Source organism: Siphateles boraxobius, unplaced genomic scaffold, assembly GCF_051911475.1.
Source record: "Siphateles boraxobius isolate OS27281-9 unplaced genomic scaffold, OSU_SipBor_1 90, whole genome shotgun sequence".
Taxonomy (NCBI): domain Eukaryota; kingdom Metazoa; phylum Chordata; class Actinopteri; order Cypriniformes; family Leuciscidae; genus Siphateles; species Siphateles boraxobius.
The window spans coordinates 140,001-163,837 of NW_027509220.1; the positions used below are offsets into that span (position 1 = coordinate 140,001).

Below are 23,837 nucleotides of genomic sequence, written 5' to 3' on the forward strand. Positions count from 1 at the left end.
GCCCACTTAGAGGGAACGCGCCCCCTTGTGGCCTCCCCTGCTAAGTCAACTCATCTCTTATTTTCTACTCTCATTCTGTTTTGAAGTGATCTATTCCCAGTTGGTTTTATTTTGGTTGTTATCATTGATACACCACAGTGATCGTGATTATCATCAAATATAATTCCCATCTTTAACTTTTCTTAAGCTTACTCAAATTTGGTTTGAAACAAACAAATTTCAAAGTTAAATTTGAATTAAGGCTCATTTCATGTCGGGAATTGTTTTATGCCTTTATTTCTACCTTTCCTTTTTTTTCAAATTATTTTTAATAATTCTTATTGATACGTTATTACGACTGTATCCTTACTATCCTAGAGGTTATTTAACATCTATCTATACGCTTAATTTAAATTGAATTTAAACCAGTTTGAATTGCAATTTATATTAAGTCGTCTGTTCAGCCTGGTTGACCACTAAAGAGGAAGTACTCCCCCTGGTGGCCAAAACCGCTACTATAGCTTGCTTCCTCATGTGCTCTTCCTGCTGTACTTAATGACACCTTCTCTTTTCGGGTTAGGTAATTCTGATAATTAACATCATTGTCATAATTCCCCCTTTGTTTTACCATTGTTTAGTAAAACCTCTGCTTTTTATTTTCTACATACATAAGTACTTAATTTGGTTTAGACAAAGAAAGCTTAATTCACTTTAAGTTTCACTTGTTCTTCATCCTGTTCTGTATTTATAGGTAGAATCCATTAGAGAGCTGTGGTGATTCGACAGTCATCTCTGGTTGGTTTCCAGCGAACTGGTTTGTCTGACCTGCGTTTTCCGGCGCTTGTGTACGTGAGTCCCGGACGCTCCTAATTCCCTGTTCATTGGTGCGCAACTTTGCTACATCAGCAGTTTGGCACTCCAATGTCGTGGTTGTCTAAGCGGGCGCACCGTGATATAGAGAGGAAGGAAGGGCCCGGGGACACGGCGGTCGAGTGTTTGGGATCGTCGGAAAGATTGGCCACGCCGCTGGCTCCAACCAGAGTGACCTCAATTCACCCCAGGCAAACTAACTAAAGGTAAAACCCAGCCACTTATTAATAGGCCACAGAATATTAGGTATTCCCCCGGTCATTTAAGTGTTTGGCCCATCCCCTTCTCTCCAAGCCACACATAGCAGGCTCAGGCCTCCTTATCCCCTGTAACACTTCCTGTGTTATTGTTTACTCCATTTCATTATAGACCTATTCATTTGTATTATGTCATTTCACTTCAATCTTTGCTATCTTGCTATTGCTCTTTCCTGTTGTGATCTGTTCCTTTCAGCTCACCTAAAGACAGAACCTCCGAGAGATACCAAGGAAAGCTAGATAACAGATCGACAACCCAGCAGCCAGTGTTGTTAAAAGACGCACTAGGTTTACGCCCTGTCAAAATCTTTATTTAGTCCCTGCACTGACCTAATCAATTTGTCCCCACCTGTCTAGCTGTCTGCATCAGTTAGGCGAAATTCTCATATACGGCAGAGCCCGTATGAACGTAACTTGTTAACCTTAGAACGAACTTGCACTGGCCTCTTTGTGTGTGTTGTCTTTCTCTCGCCTACAGTAAGCCGAGATGTCGCGAGCTTCCAGTCCCGCAGCCCACTGGGACGACCTTGAGACATGGCTGAGAGCCATGACGATCACCTTCCTGCCTAAGGACGCCGGTGACACAGAGCCCCCGAGCCAAAAGCAGCTGGACGCCGGCTTGGACAAGCTGATGGAACACGACCCAACACAGAGCTACGACTACAAAGACTGGGCCAGAATCGTCAGAAGCAACGCACACAACCTCTTCGCCCAGGCAAGGCTCAGCGAACGGAGCAACATCGACCTGGAGCAGCAAGCAGCAGCGCTAAAGCTTCAAGGGGAGGAGGCCCAAACCTTAGAATCATCTAGATCAACTACTCCTCGAGACCGAGGAAGAGGATGAAACAGACTCCGAGCTACAAAGGAAGTGGAAAGACTTCAAACTGCCCTGTCTGATTTTAGTCTGCACACAGACCGAAAAGAGCAGTCAGGAAAAGAAACCAGAGAGGAACTCAACGAGAAACTCCGACAAGGTGAAGCTCTCCTTGCAAGAGCAGAGACTGAACTGAAAGAAAGAGACGCTAAAGCTACGGCCTGTGAAAAACACTTAAATACGGCCCGAGCTGAAATCCATGAACTTATTCAGCACAGAGACAATCTCAAACATGAACTTAGTTGAAACACTCCTATAGACTGCAGAATGACCGGGAAGGGGAAACGCACACCAGCCGGTCCGCACCTTTCAGCCAAGAACCCAGAGCTGTAAAGGGGGAGTGAAAGCCCACTGGTCAAAACATCACCAGCCAGCCCACAAGAACCCCCGTCAGCAGCGAAGGGGGAAGAGCCTTTCCAGAAGAGCCCCTGCCACTAACCACGGCAAGGCTCCCAAAAGACTTAACAAGCTGGCCAGAAACATCCCTACGTTCACTCCTAACCCTGCAGGAGGCCACAACGTGCACGCCTACCTAGAAGACATTGACTTTCACTTACAAACTGTTACCAACGTCACCGCGTGGGACAGATTGTACCTGCTCAGAATCACGTCCAGTCTTGATGCGTGCAGCGTCCTCGACCGTCAACAAGAGACAGTCAAATCGGACTAACAGCCGCTGCGGCAGGCCTTCATTAAAGAATTTTCTGATCCAGAATCAGACCAATGACTAATCACAGCCATGGACCTCAATCAGCCCGGCATGGAGGATGATTTCAACTTCAGAACTTTGTTTTTCCGAAATCTGCACCCCACAGTGAGTCATCACCTAGGCATCCTGGGCTGCCCACATAGCATGACTACTCAACAGCTAAGAGAAGCTTACACCAAGCAAAAGACGGTGTCCGAAAAGACTTTGAAAAACCCCACAATCTACTCTGTCTCTGAACACTACTCAGAGCTGCCTCTAGAGGGCGCCCCACAACACCATAGACCTTTCAACAGAGGGTCCAGACCGTTCCAGGCCAGCAGAGGGCAGCACTACTGCGATGGTGCTCGTCCAGGACACCAGAGCGAGCGCTTTGACAGATTCTGGGACCTGCAACAACCACCCGACCACCCGAAATGTGGAGCCACATGGGAAACCGACCAATGGCCCAGAAAGAGCCGAGCCGCATCGACCAGACCATCAAGCCCAGACAGCCCAGAGCGGCACCCCTCTCGACATGCCACTGATGAGCACAAGTCTGAACCCACATCAGACAAACACAGTGCCGCCACGTCTGAGACAGCAGAGACCCTGAAGTCGCTGAAAGAGCTTCTCCACAAAAGACTTTCCAAAGAATACAAGAGGGACGAGCCTGACATCCTGTACCTGAGCGTAAAACCTACAACAGGCACACAGAACACTGCTCGTCAGCCACAGACCACAGAGCAAACTGTCACATCACAAAGTGACAGCAGCACACAGCCACCACAGCTGACAGCTGCACAGCCTGAGCGAGACAGCACAGTTTCCCACAGCTGGGTCCAAAACCCCAAAAGACCAAGAAATGCTGCTTTGTCTGTCTGTCTCCGCAGAGAACTACACAAGACCGGCCCTAACCGCCGTCGATCACCACACCTGCCCAGACACCAAGTAGGACAGATCTAGAAGGGCCTGTGCTACCACCACCGACTCTGAACAAGTTTCTGTGGAACTTACAACGAACCTGTGACGGAGGAGGACAACAGCTTCAAGAAACTTTTCCTCAAAAACCAGTTAGTCACCATATTTTCGCCTGCCCCCACGCAATGCCACTCAACGATGCGTGACCTGATGCAGAAGGCCTCTAACACAGAAGGCCTCGTCAGAAAGGGTTCCTAAGACCCCATTGATTCCGGACTGCAAAACCAGAAGGCACACAGCATGAACACAATGCAAGACTCTGTAAAAGGGTCCCTGGTCAGCATAGGACATAAAACATCCCGGGTTACGTATGTAACCCTAGTTCCCCGAAGGGACGGACGCTCCGTGAAATCGCAGTGGGAACGCCCTCAGCGTGACACGTCTGAAGCATGAATGAAATCAGTCAGTGTGACAGAGTGACGTCATCGACCAGGAAGCTATAAATATCCCCTGAGTACACAATACGCCAGCTTAAAAGTTACTGAAGCAGCGACCCAAGGGGATGCCGAGAGTATGGCAGGACACGCAGCGTCCGTCCCTTCGGGGAACTAGGGTTACATACGTAACCCGGGACGTTCCCCTTCAGGGACTACCGCTGCGTGAAATCGCAGTGGGAACGCAATACCCACATCCCCATACGACCAAATCCCCGTCGTGTGTCATTAGGAGACACAAACCGACGAGAGAACCTGAGCCCCGGGAGTGGAGCTAAGATCGAGGGAATAAAATCTAACGAAAGTGTGCGGTGAGGACCAGCCTGCCGCATCACAAACGTCCTGAAGAGAAGCTCCTGAAAGAAGAGCTGTAGAAGCAGCCATACTCCGGGTGGAATGAGCCCTTACAGCCAAAGGTGAAGGCTGATGGGCCAAACCATAAGCAAGTGGGATGGCCTCGACCACCCACTTGCTCATCCTTTTTCTAGATGCAGGACACCCTTTCTTAGGTGACCCAAACAGACGAACAGTTTTTCCGATCTCCTCCACAGGGCAGCTCTGTGGACGTAAGCATCAAAACCCAAACTGGGCACAGCAAATTAATTTTCCCTGGTCTGACGTCAGAAAAGGCGGAGGACAGAAAACCTGCAGAACTATAGGTCTAACTGAAACAGTTGGAACCTTAGGAACATAACCTGGTCTCGGAAAGAGAAAGGCCTTAACCAACCAGGAGCAAATTCCAGGCACGAGGGAGCCACCGAAAGTGCTTGAATATCTCCAATTCTTTTTAGAGATGAGATAGCGAGAAGAAGGATAGTCTTTAGAGTAAGAAACTTTTCCGAAACTTCCTCGATGGGCTCGAAAGGAGCAAGGGAGAGACCTTCTAAGATGATGGCCAGATCCCAAGCTGGTACCCTCGTGCGAACTGCAGGCCTCAGCCTCAAGGTGACACGAAGGAAGCGAGACATAAGTGGGTGTTTCCTGAGGGAACCTCCACTTGAAGGGGTGTGGTAAGCAGCTAAGGCCGCCACATACACCTTCAGTGTGGAGTGGGATAACCCTGTGGAGAGACGGTCCTGCAGGAAATCCAGGACTGTACTAACCGGGCAGTTAACTGGGTCCTGCTGGCGCTCTCCACACCAAGAGGTGAAAAGTTTCCACCTCGCGGCATATAACTTCCTCGTGGAGGGAGCTCTGGATCGGAGGATGGTCTCAACGACCTCAGCCGAGAGACCAGAATCTATGAGCTGGGCCCCCTCAGAGGCCAAGCCCACAGCCTCCATAGCTCTAGACGGGGGTGAAGGATCGACCCACTCGCCTGAGAGAGCAGATCTCTCCTGATCGGTATCTCTAGGGGAGAGCCGTTGAGGAGAGACACTAGGTCCGCAAACCATACCCGGGCCAACCAGAACGGGGCTATTAGCAGGAGACTGAGCCCGTCCCGGCGAACCCTCTCCAGAACTCCTGGGAGCAGAGCGATCGGGGGAAAAGCGTACAAGCGTGACCTCGGCCACGGATGTACCATCGCATCCAACCCCAGCGGGGCTGGATGGCTGAGAGAGAACCACAGCGGGCAGTGTGATGTTTCTCGAGAAGCAAATAGGTCTACCTTGGCAAGATCGAAATGTTTCCATAGGAGTTCCACCACCTCGGGGTGAAGACTGAAGTCTGCCCCCTGATTTAAATATCCCGGGAGATAAAAGCTCTCAAAGAAAGAATTTTCCCCTGGGACCATAGAAGGATCTGACGTGCCAGTTTGTAAAGCGGGCGAGAACGCAAACCCCCCTGATGGTTGATATAAGAAACCACCGATGTGTTGTCTGTCTGGACAAGAACATGGTGGCCCCTTAGGTCTGGGAGGAAGTGTTTCAGAGCCTGAAACACCGCCAACATCTCTAGGCAGTTTAAGTGCCAAAGACGATGATGGTCCTCCCACAGACCCTGAGCCGGGCGACCATCCATGATCGCTCCCCAACCCGTGAGAGAGGCATTTGTCATTAGCATAACGCGACGACAAGGAGCTCCTAACACAGGGCCTTGGGACAGAAACCAAGGATCTTTCCACATGATCAGGGCGTGATGACACCGTCGCTAACTCACGATCATGCGAAGCGGATTTCCCCTCGGGGAGAATCCCTTGGTCCTGAGCCACCACTGTAACAGTCTCATGTGCAAGAGGCCAAGAGGTATCACGTTGGACGCAGCTGCCATGAGACCTAACAGTCTCTGGAACTGTTTTACAGTGGATGACTGGCCTAGCTTGACCTGATCTACTGCAGCGAGAATCAAAGCAATACGAGCAGGTGACAATCGTGCCTGCATCGTCGTTGAATCCCACACTACACCTAGAAAAGTGGTTCTCTGTAATGGAGAAAGAACACTCTTTTTGGCGTTGAGCCTCAGCCCCAGTCACTTGATATGAGCAAGAACGACATCTCGGTGCCGAACCGCCTGTTGTTCCGATTGAGCTAGAATCAAGCAATCGTCTATATAGTACAGAAAGCGGATGCCCGGTAACCTCAGCGGGGCTATAGCAGCATCCGTACACTTCGTGAATGTTCGGGGTAACAGTGCTAGGCCGAACGGAAGAACCCGATATTGGTACGCTTCGCCCCCGAAAGCGAACCTCAGGAACTTCCTGTGTTGAGGGAGGATAGATACATGGAAGTAAACGTCCTTTAGATCTATCATGACAAACCAGTCCTCGGATCTGATTTGAACATCCCCAGTGACAGACACAGCGCCCTGTAACGTACTGGCAGGGAACAGCTGGTGTGGGCACTCCACAACCCTCCTCGGAGGGGGCGAGCGTCCCTCGGGAAATCGCTCGCCGAGTCTCTCTACGCCCTGTGAAGGCAGGGTTAGTAGAGCAGACCCCTGAGGGCATCGGAAAAGACAGGGCACCGTGTTCTTGTGCAGTGAACTCAGGTCTTTCACGATAGGGACCACCCTCAGCGTCCTGACGTTCAGCACGTCAGGATTTTTTTTTTTTTGATGAAGTAGTATCCTAACTCCCTGCTGGGTGGGGGACCCATTCCGCCAGGAACTCTACTAAGGGAACCAGCCTCTCGAGGCTGGCCTCCGGATGAACATCCCGAGTGACAGACACAGCGCCCTGTAACATACTGGCAGGAAACAGCTGGTCTGAGCACTCCACAACCCTCCTTGGAGGGGGCGAGCGTCCCTCGGGAAATCGCTCGCCGAGTCTCTTTACGCCCTGTATAGGCAGGGTTAGTAGAACAGACCCCTGAGGGCATCAAGAAAGACAGGGAACCGTGTTTTTGTGCGGTGAACTCAAGTTTTTCCCGATGGGGACCACCCTCCCACGTTCAGCCACGTTCAGCCCGTCAGGACTTTTTCGACGCGGCCTTTCTGGCGACAATGACTGTCCTCAGATCAGTCCTGCCCCGAGAAGGCCGCGCCGGAGAGCACCCCGCCTCGTCCCTCCAGTTTCTCTGCAGGGGGGCACGAGACGTGACACTCCGCTTCTGCTGTGCTCTTTTGGAAGACGAACTCGACGAAAGACTTTGCTCTGGTTGAACATTCTGCGTGACAGACACAGTGCCCTGTAACGGCGCACCGGCAGGGAACGACTGGTCTGAACACACTAGAACCCTCCTTAGAGGCGGCGAGCGTCCCTCGGGAAAGCACTCGCCAGACCCTTCTACGCCCTGTTTCGGCAGGGTTAGTAGGGCGGGCCCCTGAGGGCGCCGGGAGAGACAGGGCACCCTTAAGGGAGGTGAACGCAAGTCTCTCTCGGCGGGGACCCCCCTCAGATTTCAGGTCGGCAGGTCGGCCTGAAAAGCCTGCATAAAAGTCATCGTATGCAAACATGCAGCCGCCTGCCCAGCCACCGAGTAAGCCTTCCCCACCAGCACAGAGGTATATATATATTTATTTATTTATTTATTTTTTGGTGGAAGAGCCGGTGCTTTAAGTGAAGACGATGAAGCAGGAGAGAGATAGCTCGCGAGCGTCTCCTCCGCCTACAGTATCGTCACATAACCAGCAGATTTAGCACCAACAATGTTACCATAAGCATTGGACTGATTTGTGTAAATTCTGCCTGAAACCGGTCTAACCCAGGTCTTTGAAACCTCAGCATGAAGATCTGGGAAGAACGGTAAGCACCGGCTAGAAGGTTGAGGTCGTGCAGACAGAAATCTATCATCTAGATTGCTTTTAATTCTAGAAACCTGTCTATCAGCTGGCCACTCGATACTGTTTTTTTTTTTTTTTTTTTTTAGCTTTTCAACAGCCCGAGATAATACATCCATCAAACCTTCTTCATTTGCAGTATAATGTGATAAACTAGTTTTCTCTGATGCAAAACTTTCGACATCCAGCTCCTCAGAACTGGAAAATCTCAATTCAACATCATCATGTGCCTCCACCCGGGCAGAAGTAACCGCCGCAGCGCGTGCTTCCAGAGCCGGGTGAGAGGCACTAGATCTCGTCGGAGATAGCTGAGATAGGGCGGAACTGCCTCAACAGAAGCGGGACCCGAGCCTCGGGGAGCTCGCAGCAAATCACTCTCCTCGAAGAGTTCTCAAGGGAAAACGCTCGCAATGCTGACAATCGACTCCCTCGAGAGCCGACTGGGCATTGCTGCACTCCCAAACAAGCCACACTTAGCTGGTGTGAATCCCCACCCGTGATGTACCGAGTACAGGGGGGAACACACTTCTTATACTGCTCGCTCATATTGGTTTTTTTATATAAAATATATATAGTGAAAACTCCTGACAAAACAGACAAACACAATCGACAGATTCAGACACACACAGAGCTGCTGAAGTAACTAAAAGCTGGCGTATTGTGTACTCAGGGGATATTTATAGCTTCGTGGTCGATGACGTCACTCGCCGTACGCTCATTCTCTCCATTGACTGATTTCATTCATGCTTCAGACGCGTCACGCTGAGGGCGTTCCCACTGCGATTTCACGCAGCGGTAGTCCCTGAAGGGGAACTTTTAAAGTAGATGAAAATGTGTGCTTAAAGCGAAACAAGACTCTGCATTAGGAAAATTAGAATTTTACTGATTTAAAGAAAATCTTGAATGGACGTGTAAGCCTCACCTGCCAACAGACTATGCACGACTCTTTTGAAACAAACATTTGCTACATGCTGGTTGAAATGACACTGCTAAACATTAGTTTCCATGACAATGAAGGGTTACAGGAAACACTAGCTCCAAATAAGGCATAGACGCCATAGTGTAGGAAAACCACCTGAGTTTTAAACTACTGTAAACCTACAGGTGTGCATTTGATCATTGCGATCCAAACGGAACACAACATGCAATACGCATTTTGATCAATGGTTGCTGGCTTGTCTAAATGGAGATAAAACAATAGCTGGAATTGACATCTCTACTGTAAGTGAAAGAGTCTTAGATTTCCAACTAATATCAGTAAGTTCAGCAGTAAAGCGTAAGTCTGTTTGACAAAAAAAAATCTCATCTCAGCAGCTTGTAAACTGTACCGATATCTATTCTGCATTGGTTAAAGAAATCCAAATTGCAGTATTGCTAAACCTGTTTCTGACAAAGAAAGCTCAGGACAGTGTTATATATATAGGTCCTTCTCAAAAAATTAGCATATTGCGATAAAGTTCATTATTTTCCATAATGTAATGATAAAAATTAAACTTTCATATATTTTAGATTCATTGCACACCAACTAAAATATTTCAGGTCTTTTATTGTTTTAATACTGATGATTTTGGCATACAGCTCATGAAAACCCAAAATTCCTATCTCAAAAAATTAGCATATCATGAAAAGGTTCTCTAAAGAAGCTATTAACCTAATCATCTGAATCAACTAATTAACTCTAAACACCTGCAAAAGATTCCTGAGGCTTTTAAAAACTCCCAGCCTGTTTCATTACTCAAAACCGCAATCATGGGTAAGACTGCCGACCTGACTGCTGTCCAGAAGGGCATCATTGACACCCTCAAGCAAGAGGGTAAGACACAGAAAGAAATTGCGGCGTGGCATGGAGGCAATCAGCCTGAGGTGTTATGGAGGCCCAGGATGCTTCGATAGCGGCCTTAAGCTCATCCAGAGTGTTGGGTCTTGCGTCTCTGAACATTCTCTTCACAATATCCCACAGATTCTCTATGGGGTTCAGGTCAGGAGAGTTGGCAGGCCAATTGAGCACAGTACCATGGTCAGTAAACCATTTACCAGTGGTTTTGGCACTGTGAGCAGGTGCCAGGTCGTGCTGAAAAATGAAATCTTCATCTCCATAAAGCTTTTCAGCAGATGGAAGCATGAAGTGCTCGAAAATCTCCTGATAGCTAGCTGCATTGACCCTGCCCTTTATAAAACACAGTGGACCAACACCAGCAGCTGACATGGCACCCCAGACCATCACTGACTGTGGGTACTCCAGTGCTGCTTATCTGTAGCCCAGGTCAGGCGCTTCTGCCGCTGTTTCTGGTTCAAAAGTGGCTTGACCTGGGGAATGCGTCACCTGTAGCCCATTTCCTGCACACGCCTGTGCACGGTGGCTCTGGATGTTTCTACTCCAGACTCAGTCCACTGCTTCCGCAGGTCCCCCAAGGTCTGGAATCGGTCCTTCTCCACAATCTTCCTCAGGGTCCGGTCACCTCTTCTCGTTGTGCAGCGTTTTTTGCCACACTTTTTCCTTCCAACAGACTTCCCACTGAGGTGCCTTGATACAGCACTCTGGGAACAGCCTATTTGTTCAGAAATTTCTTTCTGTGTCTTACCCTCTTGCTTGAGGGTGTCAATGATGGCCTTCTGGACAGCAGTCAGGTCGGCAGTCTTACCCATGATTGCGGTTTTGAGTAATGAAACAGGCTGGGAGTTTTTAAAAGCCTCAGGAATTTTTGCAGGTGTTTAGAGTTAATTAGTTGATTCAAATGATTAGGTTAATAGCTCGTTTAGAGAACCTTTTCATGATATGCCAATTTTTTGAGATAGGAATTTTGGGTTTTCATGAGGTGTATGCCAAAATCATCAGTATTAAAACAATAAAAGACCTGAAATATTTCAGTTGGTGTGCAATGAATCTAAAATATATGAAAGTTTAATTTTTATCATTACATTATGGAAAATAATTAACTTTATCACAATATGCTAATTTTTTTAGAAGGACCTGTATATGTAGACCTGGGTGATGCTCCCCTTTCTACAATGTAAAGGCCTTACAAAGTATTGTTAGATTGATGTAATTAACCTAAATTTAAGCTGCATCTACAAGCAAAGAGCTACCTCGCGATCAAAACTGTTCACTCGCTGAAAAGTCAGCATTTATGCATGAGAGGGACGTAACTATATATGCTTAGACAAGCTTTGACTTACAACAAACCTATTTCCTTCCTCTGTAAACAAATAGAATAAGTTGTGTAAAGTAAAGAGAAGAGTTCCATGAGTAAAATTAGTAAATGTAACATCAAGTTCTTGAAAGACTTAAAGTATAAGCGCCCCCTTTTAACTCGTTTAAACAGGCATAACTCATCTAAAATGTGCAGACATTCAGACATTCTCATAGGTACTGTCGAATTGTTCTGACATGCTCTGGTTCCCATGACAACGACTTGTCACAGGAAGTGCTAACTCGTGATGTCACTTTGTAAACAAACCAGCCTAGGTGGCTCAGCTAACCTAACCTAGCGTCCATCCAGCTTAGGCTAAGCTAAATAATAACTTCTACAGTTAGCAGGTAGCATCATTTACTTGAAGCATTAATTACAGCTTTTGTTTATAGAGTGCAAAGTATTCTAGAATACTTTCTTTAACCCCAGTTAAGGTTTGTAATTCTTCACTTTCCGTACTTTCAATTTTTCTCAGCTAAAGTTCACCTTCACTAGTTTAGGCATAGTCCTTGCTGAGCACTGTAGGCTAAATTTGCAGATGCCCGGCCAGTTACACTTAAGTTTAATTACATGTAAAATGTTTAGCTAGAGAAGAATCCGTATAGTAATGAGAATTTTCATCAGCATGTTGACTAAACCTTTGGAGGGACACACACAGAGTGGTCTTGAACACGCAACCGCTGTAACCCACTATGGAGTGTTGGTCCAGGCAAATCCAAAGTTTAGTCACTAGTACTACTGATTATTCTCACATTCAGATCATTCCCGCTGTTCTGACCACTCACTTAAGTTTTAATTTTTGTTTTTACTCTAATAATAATAGCAATCAGCTATTACCTTGTCTATTCGGTCATCTATATGATTTAATTCCATTTCCTCTCTTGTTTGAATGTGGTTCCATTTCCCATAGGGCCCAGAAAGGAAACAGAGCCACCTTTATTTGTGATTTTTTTTATTTTCAACAAGTGCACTCATTTTTGTGACCCTGCAACCCCGCAATTTCAACAATTACTAGGTCATAACTTTAGGTCCTGAGGATATATAATAAGCATAATTTGAATAGGAAAGCTGTCCTTTTTCCTCCTATCAGCCACTTCGTCAAGGCCGTAGTGAACCACTAGTTAAGTCCTGAGAAATAATTTAGTCATAAGAACCATCTTAAGTCAGTTATTTCATCTTGGCTATGCCCTTTCCAGGAAATACTCTCGGAACCACATAAGTCTTAGCCTCCTAACATCCACAGCTAAGATGATAAGGATACAAGACACACTTCACTAGCTAGATACACATGAAACACCTAGCTTTATGCTACATACCTAGCGAACCCGTTAAACCGTGGTTCTGAACTTTTAGGTTCATGCATTAGTCTCTCACCACAAGTGCGACAAAATGTCACAGAGCCTCTGCTTAACTTGAGACTATGACAAAACAATGGACACTATGAGAAACCACCTTTCGTACCCCTCCAACCACCCACGAACGCCGTCTGCACCCACTGACAACCGGTGCCCCAGACAACCGACGTAAACAAGCACATGCTGCGTGCACAAGACAACATTCAGCGTTCTGCACCTGATGCCATCACTGCACCACAGCTTGTGGTGCCACCGTGCAAAAGGGGGGTCATGCCAATGTATGTCCATGACGCACCATGTGCTGCACACCGCAGCACCAGAGACACTTGCAAGACACCGAAGCAAGTGGCATACCGGCGTCCTCAAAGCGAAAAGACTGTCCTAGCCAACCAAGGACGACACTCGCTGAAATTTTTCCTCCCTTTCTCTTTCTCTCTCCCTCTCCCTTTCACTTTTACCAGGATGCTGCTGTGGTTCACCATCCTGTGCCTCCAGCCAACCAGAGGGCAGCCGCAATCGGACATCTCACCAGGTCCGGCATCAGGCATCGTCCTGAGGGAACAACCAGGACTCCTTTTCTGCTGGACCCGCACTCAGAAAGTGTATGTGCCACCTGATCCTCGCAACGCCTACAGAACACACTACCCCAGCGTAACAACACAATACAGCTGGGTAGGTGCCGATGGACAGATGTCGAGCACATGCTCAACCAACTTGAGAAAATTACTATCACACAAGTTAGGTGGACACAACCACCGCTCCAAACTGTTTCTGGGAGCTTTGCCCGGAGCCGCCGCCACTCTGTTTAACACTTGTATGTCCAGTGTGAATACAGTGAACCTAGCCACCGTGAGGCGGCATGCAGCCGAAATTCAGACTGAGATTCCACAGATAAACACAGAGTGCATCCCTGCAGACCATCGACAAGACACTAAAGGGAATTGTGGTAATTTTCAACATTCACAGCGTTCTGCTGACCCAGACAGTGAACTCCATGAAACAGCTGTTTACTGTCTTCCAGAATGACTTTGCTCAAACTCAGCTCGTAACAGCCCTGATGACAGACACGCTGTGGGAGGTGAACTCCTCCATTGACAGCCTAGCCATGGGTAGAATTCCACCGCACCTGATACCCTTAAGCCTTGTGCAAACCGTGCTGGCTTCCGCCATCACCACGCCAGCTGACTCTCTACAAATAGACCTTGCCTACTCGCTGGGTAGTGCCAGCCCACTCTGCGTCGACCCCAAGTAGAGAGAAGTGGGTTTTGCTCCTGAAATTGCCCATCATAGAGCCAAGCCGAATCTACCGGCTCAAGAACATTGTCAATGTCAGATTTTGAAAAGTAACACTCACATCAAGATCCGCACGCCGGACGTGGTTGACTTCAACGACAGCTACACAAAGCTATCCTTAGCTCAGAACCCGTACGTGTGCACATTGACCAAAGACATTTACTATCTCTGCCCTAACAGACCCTTCCTCAGAGACAACACTGACGGAATCTGCTGGCTGCAGATCAGCGACACCCGCTTGAATAATCTCAAGCAGAGATTGTAGGTGACAGGTGGCTCGCTAACACTCCTGTGCGCACAGCTGCACTCACTTACGACCAGAATGACACTGACACCTGTGTCACCTCGCTCCATCAGAGCCTGTGAATCCAAGTACCGAAAGGTACCATCCTTCACCTTGACGACCTGGCATGGTACCATCTTCCACGCAAAGAGTACAAATTAGAACTGGAAATCCCATCCTTCTCCAGGAACCACACTTTCACCCTAACTCCAGAACGGGAGTTGTGGTTTGCGAAAGGGGGGTCCCAGCTAATTGACATTGATCCTATCGACACAGCCCTCCAAGCTGTGTCTCGACTGCCCATCCTGACTACCTCGCCTGTTGTCCAGGCCTGGACCACAGCCGACTCAGCGCTGTGCATCTCTATGGTACCCAGCCACACCCTGACGCTGGGCTTGGCCTTCATCCTGTAACAGGGACCCAACGAGATGCGAACATCTACAGCCAAGCTCATAAAAGCCGTGTCTGGAACTTTCAGACGAAACCCTCGGAAAGAGTGTACCACACCACAGACTGCTTTGACCCTCATCGAGCTGAATCCACAGCCCTAACAGCCACCTGCTACCCGATCATCATGATTCACCTGTCATACGTCCATTGTGATGATTGTCGTCCGATGATGTCCAAACAGGGACTTCATCAGACGAAAAGGGGGACTGTAAGGACTGGGCGAAGGGTGAATCTGAGTAACTAAATGCATCCTTGCTAAAGTCCCAAAGCCTTCAGACCAAAAAAGCCTGAATGTAAACACACACACACACACACACACACACACATGAACATTCCCCTAAACCAAGCTAACACTGGGAGTTGTTTGGTGTCCGCTTACAGGTTTACGACCCAAAAGAATGTGCATGAACTTGTTTCTTGGAGAAGGAGAAATGAAACCCTTTTAATCCTATATATATATATATATATATATATATATATATATATATATATATATATATATAACCATGTGATACATGCATCTAACATTCATCTCATGATTTTCCTTTATGTGTTTGGTTTGTGCGTCCTTGTAGACTCTCATGGGTAATGTTTGGGACCTGACTTACAGACTATCAATCATTCAGAACATTCACTCATGGAGACGCACACACATACACAAACCTTTAACTTCATCATATAAAGACTTTACTGTGATATATTTTTATATGCTTGTATGTGTGTCTGTTACCCAGGTCCTATGGTTACCTGTGATAGTATCGTAGTTCTAAAATAACTACAAATGCTTGGAAATTATGCATTTTTAATGTAACTGTTTTCCTATAATGTTTACCTATAATGTTTATATGTCGTGTTTGATATCGTAAAAATGCCCTGGACTTGACTCAGCCAGATATATGTATGAACACACCGTAAAAGGTATGATTATGTGTATAACACATCTCTGCAGTAGAAATGACCATTCCTAACGCAGGTCATAATTTAATTAGACACGCATTCTGATAAGACAAAGAGAAATCTTCCACGGGTACTTTTCTCCCAGCTGATTGGTGCCTTCACGCCAGAAGGGGCGTGAACCGAAATGTCTTTAAAGAGACGCGCCGAGCTCCCCCTCTCGCTCTTACTCTCTTACCCTCTTACCCTCTTACCCCCTTACCTCACAAGATGTAACTCCTCGTGTGATTCCCCTCCGGGGATCTTTTTCCTTTGTTTGTTTAAGTTTTGTTTTTCCTTTCGACTTCGTTCATTGCCCCGGACGGGTAAATTAACTTAGCCTGAATTGTTTCTTCGGTAATACACGTCAGACCTTCAAACCTTCGTTTGAAGCACGCGCCTGGGACAGCCTCCGCAGACCACGCGACGAGACAGACGGAAACACGCATCCACAGGCCTTCGAAGCAGCCACACCAGGGTTCTGTGCAAGTATCAATCTTATCGAGCTTTTAGAGCATTACAGATTGTGTTTTCCGTGTTGTCTCTTGAAAGGTTTACTGTCTGGGTGAATATATCAAGCTGTGATCCATACGGATCTCCAAGCTTCTCTGCAAGCTTCTCTCTCTCTCTCACTTACATGTTTCTTTCACTTTCAATCTGTCAGTGTTTCGTTCGTTATGTGTCTGTATATACATATATCCCATGTAACGTTAGTAACTGTATACGTAGTTCTGCCTTTACTAAATTCCTTTATATTCAGTGATTGATTCATCTCTTTTGCTCATGTCCAAGTCACTAAAGTATCCGATCTAGCTATGAGCTGTAATAAGTTAACTAAAGTTAACTAGGCTATTGTTTAAAACAGGAAGGCTAAATTCCTGGCCAGAAATTATCTTTCCTGTCCCTGAAATTATTCCTGTATGAGAATTGATAATGTTCGCGTGATGAGCTTGCTGGACAAGCAAATCACAAGATCACATCAATTCACAGGGATGGCCTCGGAGGAAGCCAGATAGACCTAATTGACACATTAATATTTAATTATAATCCGTTGTGATTGAATATTGATTTACAGTTGAGCTAAATTTTACCTGCCTGTAAAACATGATCTATGCAATTAACTATAACCAGTTTATGGTTAGTTGTCGAGATACACATGAATGCAGATTCAGGTTAACATATTATCATCCCTACTCGGGAGATTAAATTAAATGTAAAGTTGATCTGGTCCAAACCTGTATGAATAATTATGAATTATGAATTATGAATTATTTTATACAAATTCCCCAAAATCGACCTGGTCATACTCTACAAGGTATAAGACTTGAAGGTCGACCACTGTAAAATCAGATGGCCAGCTGGCATCTCACTTTGTTGAATTGCTCAATAAAGTTACTTCTTCTAAGACCTGGAACTTCGACTCTGAAAGATTTTCTTTGAAACCTGAATTAGAGAACTTTGAAATCTGCAGACCAGAACCAGAGCCCTTAAATTTGCCACAACAGTCTGTACCACTACCCTTTCATAAATCATGGGCCCCCACCTAAAAGCTTTCTTAGCTTCTTTGGGAGAACCATTCACTATACCCAATTGATTCTGTATCCCCTAACTGTATTATTGTAATGTTTGAAGAGGTATTGTGAATAAACTCAAACTATTACCACAATATAACTTGTATGAGTTATCTTGTGCTGCTCTTACCGTAAGTCTGCCATGCATTTGAACCTGCGGAGAAAAGAGCAAACAATTTCAAACTTTCACAAAAAAAAATCCTAAACGACAATTCAACAGAAAGGAAGAAAGACATGAAATCCTAGACATGAAACTTTTCAAGTAAACGCATCTTCCTTTACCATAATCGGGACAAATGTGGGCAAAATCATTTTAAATTATTTTTTTTAAATACTTTCCTTAATCTGAGCGGTACAAAACTTGGTGACTTTTCCTAAATTAGCAACCTGAACACACACAAAAAAATTTACTAGATTCTACAATATTAAGTGGGTGAAAAAAAACGTCCACCTTCGTGGACAAAAATGGGCACCCATAGGAATGAATGGGAAAAACTGTAATTCAGAGCAATGCTTTTTTTTGTTTGTCAAATAAAAATCAATAGATCCAACACAATGCATATCATACATACACACAAATGAAGGGGTGATTCTGTACAACATTCTCAATGTGGCAAACACACACACACACACATACACACACACACACGCAAACAAAGCATTCAGTGAGCCTATAACAGAGCTGTTTTTTTGGGGGGGGTTCCAAATAAAAAGTCACTCACACATACAAAAACAAAGAATTAAATAATGAGCCAATGACTGACCATTTAAAATGTTCCAATCAACCCCCTGTGGAAAAATGCAGGGAATACATTTTTTTCATTATTATTTTTTTTTTTATTACTATTATTATTATTATTTAATATAGAGAATTCAAGTACAAACAATTAAGGAATAAATCAACAATCATACATTTGTATTTGTGTTGATAAATCAGGGAATACATCTACAAAGAACATTCTGTTACAATTACCTGCTGCCACAAGTGCATGTAAACATAACTATGATTATTGTTTGTTCTTACCTGTTTATTCTTACCTAACACTTACTTTTTTGAGTTATTGTTATGTTTATTCTTACCTGTTTGGTACCGATTAGTTTTAGTTAGATAAATGATAAATTATCGTCTCAGGTTACGTATGTAACCCTGGTTCCCTGAGAGGGAACGAGACGCTGCGTTGAGACGCGGTGGGAACGCTCTGCGTGATTGCGTCGTGAAGCACGTGTATAATCAGTCCAATGGAAGAGCGAGACGTCATAGGCGGTGACGTCATAGACCAGGAAGCTATAAAGCACACCAGAAAACAGACCGCGACAGCTTCTGAAAAGCCGGAAGCAAGTTGATCAGGGCATGCAGGAAGTATGGCGGGAGAACGCAGCGTCTCGTTCCCTCTCAGGGAACCAGGGTTACATACGTAACCTGAGACGTTCCCTTTCAAGGGAACTTGAGCTGCGTTGAGACGCGGTGGGAACCCCATACCCACTACGCCATAAGACAAATGCCCGTTCTGTGTGAAGTCCTTGCGCACACTAGAAGCAAGCAACCTAGCCCCGGGAGTGGAGAGGTGTAGGTCATAAAATCTGACAAATGTATGAGGTGAGGACCAGCCTGCCGCATTACAAATATCCTGAAGGGAAACACCCGAAATTAAAGCCTAGAGGCAGCCATACTCCTAGTAGAATGGGCCTGAACAGCCACAGGTGAACGCTGTCCGGCCGCTTCATAAGCAAGTGAGATAGCCTCAACTACCCACTTGCTCATTATCTGTTTAGATGCAGGGCAACCTATCTTAGGTTACCCGAAGCAGACAAATAATTGTTCTGATTAACGCCACTGAGCAGCTCTGTGGACCTAAGCATCCAAAGCCCGGACAGGGCATAACAGATTTAAGATTTTCCTGATCTGGGGTATTAAAGGTGGAGGACAGAAGGCCTGGAGCACAAATGACCCGCACATTTAGTAGGGACCTAGAAATACAACCCGATCTGGGGTGAAGAAATACTACCACCAACCAGGTGCAAATCCAAGCATGTGCAGGCCTCAGCCTCATGTACCACGGAGAAGACGAAATTAAGGATCTCTCCTCAGAGATAGCCCAGCAAAGAAACATTCATTACAGAAATCAAGTACTGTACCAAAAGGGCAGAAACGAGATTCAGAAGGCGTTCTCTGCACCAGGCAGAGAACAGCATATTAGTCTTCTCGTGGAGGGAGCTCTAGACTGGAGTATGGTCTCCACGACCTCGGTCGAGAAACCTGAATCTATGAGCTGGGCCCCCTCAGAGGCCGAGCCCACAGTATCCACAACTCCAGAGCTCCCAGGAGCAAAGATATCGGGAAAAGCGTATAGGTGTAGTGGCAACCACACCTATTACATTACATCCAGTCCAAGCGGAGCTGGATGCGTGAGGGAGAAACACAAGGGCAATGCATTGTACAAGCGATGCGAAAGGTCGACTTGTAGTTTGACCGAAGTTCTCCCTAAGAAGCTCCACCACCTCGGGGTGAAGTCTCCATTCCCCGGGCCACAGCCCCTGCCTCAACAGGATATCTGCTCTGATATACGAGACCATCAGTGTGTTGTCCGGACCCTTCGACCAACCACTCATGATTACCCCCGACTTGTGAGGGAAACATCCGTCGATAGCATTATGCGTCGACAAGAAGCCCCCAACACTGGGCCTGGGCGAGGAACCAAGGTTCTTCCACATGACCGAGGCACGAAGGCATAGCCGCGTGACCTTGATCATGCGAAAACGGATTTCCCCTCGGAGAAAACCCCTTGGTCCTGCGCCACCACTGCAGGGGTCTCATGTACAGAAGGCCAAAAGTAACTACGTTGGACGCAACTGCCATGAGCCCCAGCCAAAGACCGTTCACCGAGCGGCCACTCATGACCGCCCCCCATCCTGTGAGGGAAGCATCCGTCGATAGCGTGACGCGTCGACAAGAAGCACCCAGCACTGGGCCCTGGGCGAGGAACCAAGGCTTCTTCCACATGACCGAGGCACGAAGGCATAGCCGCGTGACCTTGATCATGCGAAAACGGATTTCCCCTCAGAGAAAACCCCTTTGTCCCGAGCCACCACTGCAGGGGTCTCATGTACAGAAGGCCAAAAGTAACATCGTTAGACGCAACTACCATGAGCCCCAACAGTCTCAGAGACTGTTTGCAGTGAGTGACTGACCTAGTTTTACATTCTTTACGGCTGTGAGAATCGCAGAAATACGAGCAGGAGACAGACGTGCTTGCATTGTTGTCGAATCCCATAATACACCTAGAAAGTGGTCCTCTGAGCTGGGAGGAGTACACTCTTTTTGGTGTTGAGCCGCAACCCCAACCTCCTTATGTGGGAGAGAACGACATCTCGATGTTGAACTGCCAAAAGCTCGGACTGAGCTAAAAATCAACCAATCGTCGATATAATTTAATACGCGAATGCCCTGGAATCTCAGAGGAGCCAGAGCTGCATCCACGCATATTGTAAAAGGTGTGGGGTGATAACCTAGGCCGAATGGAAGAACCCGATACTGGTATGCTTCGCCCCTGAAAGCAAACCTCAGGAACCTCCTGTGATGAGGATGGATAGATAAGTAAGCGTCCTTTAAGTCTATTGTGACAAACCAGTCCTCGAACTGAATCTGTGACACAATCATATTTAGCGTAAGCATAATATGCTGTTTAATCGGTCTAGAGTAGGACGCAACCCCTCATCCTCTTTCGGAACAATGAAGTAATGGCAGTAAAACCCTGACTGTCTGCCGGGAGGAGGAACCCCTTCTACAGCTCCTTTTGCAGAAGTGTCAGTACTTCCTGCTCCATAACCAAAGCCTGCTCGGGGTCCACCACAGTGGGGAGGACCCCTAGAAATCTGGGCGGACAAGAACCGAATTCTGAACCCTTTTCTATAGTGTGCAGGACCCACCGAGAAATATGTGGCAGTAGTTTCCACGCTGCCAGAAATTCTACTAGGGGAACCAGTCTCTCAAGACTGGCCTCTGGATTTGGTTGAACAGTCAGTACGGTGCCCTGAAGCGGCGAACCGGCAGGGAACAACCGAACTGACCGTTCTACGACCCTCCTCGGAGGATCGCATGGGGACGCTGACACCTCGGTGCCCTGAACGGCGAACCGGCAGGGAACAACCGAACTGGCAGCGCTGCGACCCTCCTCAGAGAGTCGCACCCCAGAGGGCGCCGAGGAGAAACGATTTCTCAAAACCGTCCCTCCCCGGAGGAGCCCTCAGAAGCTTTATTAGAGATGAAAGTCCTCAGATCTTGCCTCCCTTTAAATAACTTAGTTCCAATGACCCTCCTCAGAGGATCATTGGAAAAAGCAGGCACCTCGGCACCCTGAAACGGCGGACCGGCAGGGAAACCGAACTGACTGCTCTACGACCCCCCTCGGAGGATCGTTTGGGGACACTGACACCTTGGTGTCCTGAACGGCGAACCGGCAGGAAAACCGAACTGGCAGCGCTGCGACCCTCCTCAGAGAGTCGCACCCCAGAGGGCGCCGAGGAGAAACGATTTTCTCAAAAACCATCCCTACCCCGGAGGGGACCACCCTTTAGAAGCCTGATAGCCTCGGCATCAGGGCCTCCTATTGTCCAAGCTTTTTTAGAGATAAAATAGTCCTCAGATCTTGCATATCTCTAACTGGCTAGACTGCTACCGCCACCCAAGTCCCCTTTGATTGTGGAGGAGCCCAAATGGCGATGCTCGCTGTGCTGCGAGGAGCTTAGTAGACTGAGACTGCTCCGCCCAGCAGTCTCAGGAACATAGATTGGTGAGGAAGAAACCTCTGGAACGCCGCTGAACGGTTTATTCTTAGTTTTTTGAAAGCGGAGCATCCAGAAGAACAGACATAATTTTATCTTATTTTTCTTTACTTTTAAATCAGAAAAACGTATATATATATATATATATATATATATATATATATATATATATATATATATATATATATATATATATATATCAGTCCGTGGCCACCAGCAGGAAAACAACCGAACTGGCCGTGTGCGACCCTCCTCAGAGAGTCGCCACCCAGAGGACGCAGAGGAGAAACGATTTCTCGAAACCGTCCCTCCCAAGTATAGTTTATCTGTTTTTGCACGACGCAATTTCTCGCAATGCTCACAGTCAGCCCCCTCGAGAACTGACTGTGGCATGCTCCACTCCCAAATAGTAACAAAAAGCTGATGTGTGTGTCCCCACCCGTGATATAACGTGGGCAGGGAACAACACAAAAGCTGCTTGCTCTCTTTTGCCATAATATATATATATATATTGCAACTTGACAGAAAACAATAAATATGACAAGGACAGAATACACAGATCGCTTGCTGAAGGCAACAGAAGCTGTCGCGGTCTGTTTTCTGGTGTGCTTTATAGCTTCCTGGTCTATGACGTCACCGCCTATGACGTCTCGCTCTTCCATTGGACTGATTATACACGTGCTTCACGACGCAATCACGCAGAGCGTTCCCAACGTGTCTCAACGCAGCTCGAGTTCCCTTGAAAGGGTACTACTACTTTTTCTTTTCCTTATATCATGGTCATATTTGTCTAAGCATATTTTGGCATCTTTGTATAGTCTCACCTAACACAGATATATTTTTTTTAAATTACAATTTTTACTTGTGATAAAGTCAAAAACTTAAGAGGTAAAATTCGTTATAACAGCGGTTGATAGAGTTCAGCCTATATGGCTATTGATATTATTGCTTTTTTGTTCATTTATACCAACTTTAGACAGATGTCACAAAATTCACCACATTTTTAGGTTTTGGCTGTCAGAACTTACTGGGATGATTTTTTTTACTGAAGTTAAAGAAATATTAAATATAACATAAAAATAAGCATAATTTACATAGAATATATGGTACTTTTAGAGGTAAATAAATTCAAAAATACATCAAAAATAAAAAAAACACCATAAATTGATCGATTTTATTTTATCGAAGATAGTGATATAACATTTATAAAAAAATAAAAAAATTGATTCACACTTGAGACCTCTGTGCCCACATTTGTCCACGAACACAGAATTATGTGAATACGGCTGTTTTGATATTCATGGAAAGCAAAATAGTAATTAAGAAAATTATGCTCTGTAGTGAATCTCAAGGAAATCTACTCACATTAACATTTGACTCAGCAAACACACAGCCTACTGTATATACTCATGATGAAACTTACCCTCCATACTCATCATGGCGATAAAGCTGATCAAGATCACTGACAACTCCATGGCTGAAGGGAAGTGTTGTGAAAGAGAGGTGTCTTGCCTCTTTTATTTTCTTTAAATCCCGTCCCCTTTGACGTGTATTTCTGGTCAAAAACAAACATTTCATAATAAAACACGTTTGACTCGTCTCATTCCTTCATGTAAATGATGACTGTGATGCGTGTAATAGCTCAAACATAATGTCACTCATTCAACCTTTATTTTTATTTTTTTATTGCAACAAAAAGTATACAAAGATTTTTACATGAATATACACCTCACAACAAGTA

At 46.2% G+C, this 23,837-nt stretch overlaps 1 protein-coding gene across 1 annotated transcript in view; it reads right to left on the bottom strand.

The window, feature by feature from the left end:
- The window catches only part of LOC143733111 (chymotrypsin-like protease CTRL-1), a 63,940-nt gene extending 40,339 nt beyond the window's left edge, over window positions 1-23,601 (bottom strand). Inside the window, exons 1-2 of the mRNA XM_077224679.1 lie at window positions 23,520-23,601; window positions 17,445-17,468 (exon numbers count right to left, since the gene is read on the bottom strand). Of these exons, the coding sequence (XP_077080794.1) occupies window positions 17,445-17,468; window positions 23,520-23,571 (76 nt within the window). The 5' untranslated portion in view covers window positions 23,572-23,601. The remainder of the gene's footprint in view (window positions 1-17,444; window positions 17,469-23,519) is intronic.
- Between the last annotated feature and the right edge of the window lie 236 nt (window positions 23,602-23,837).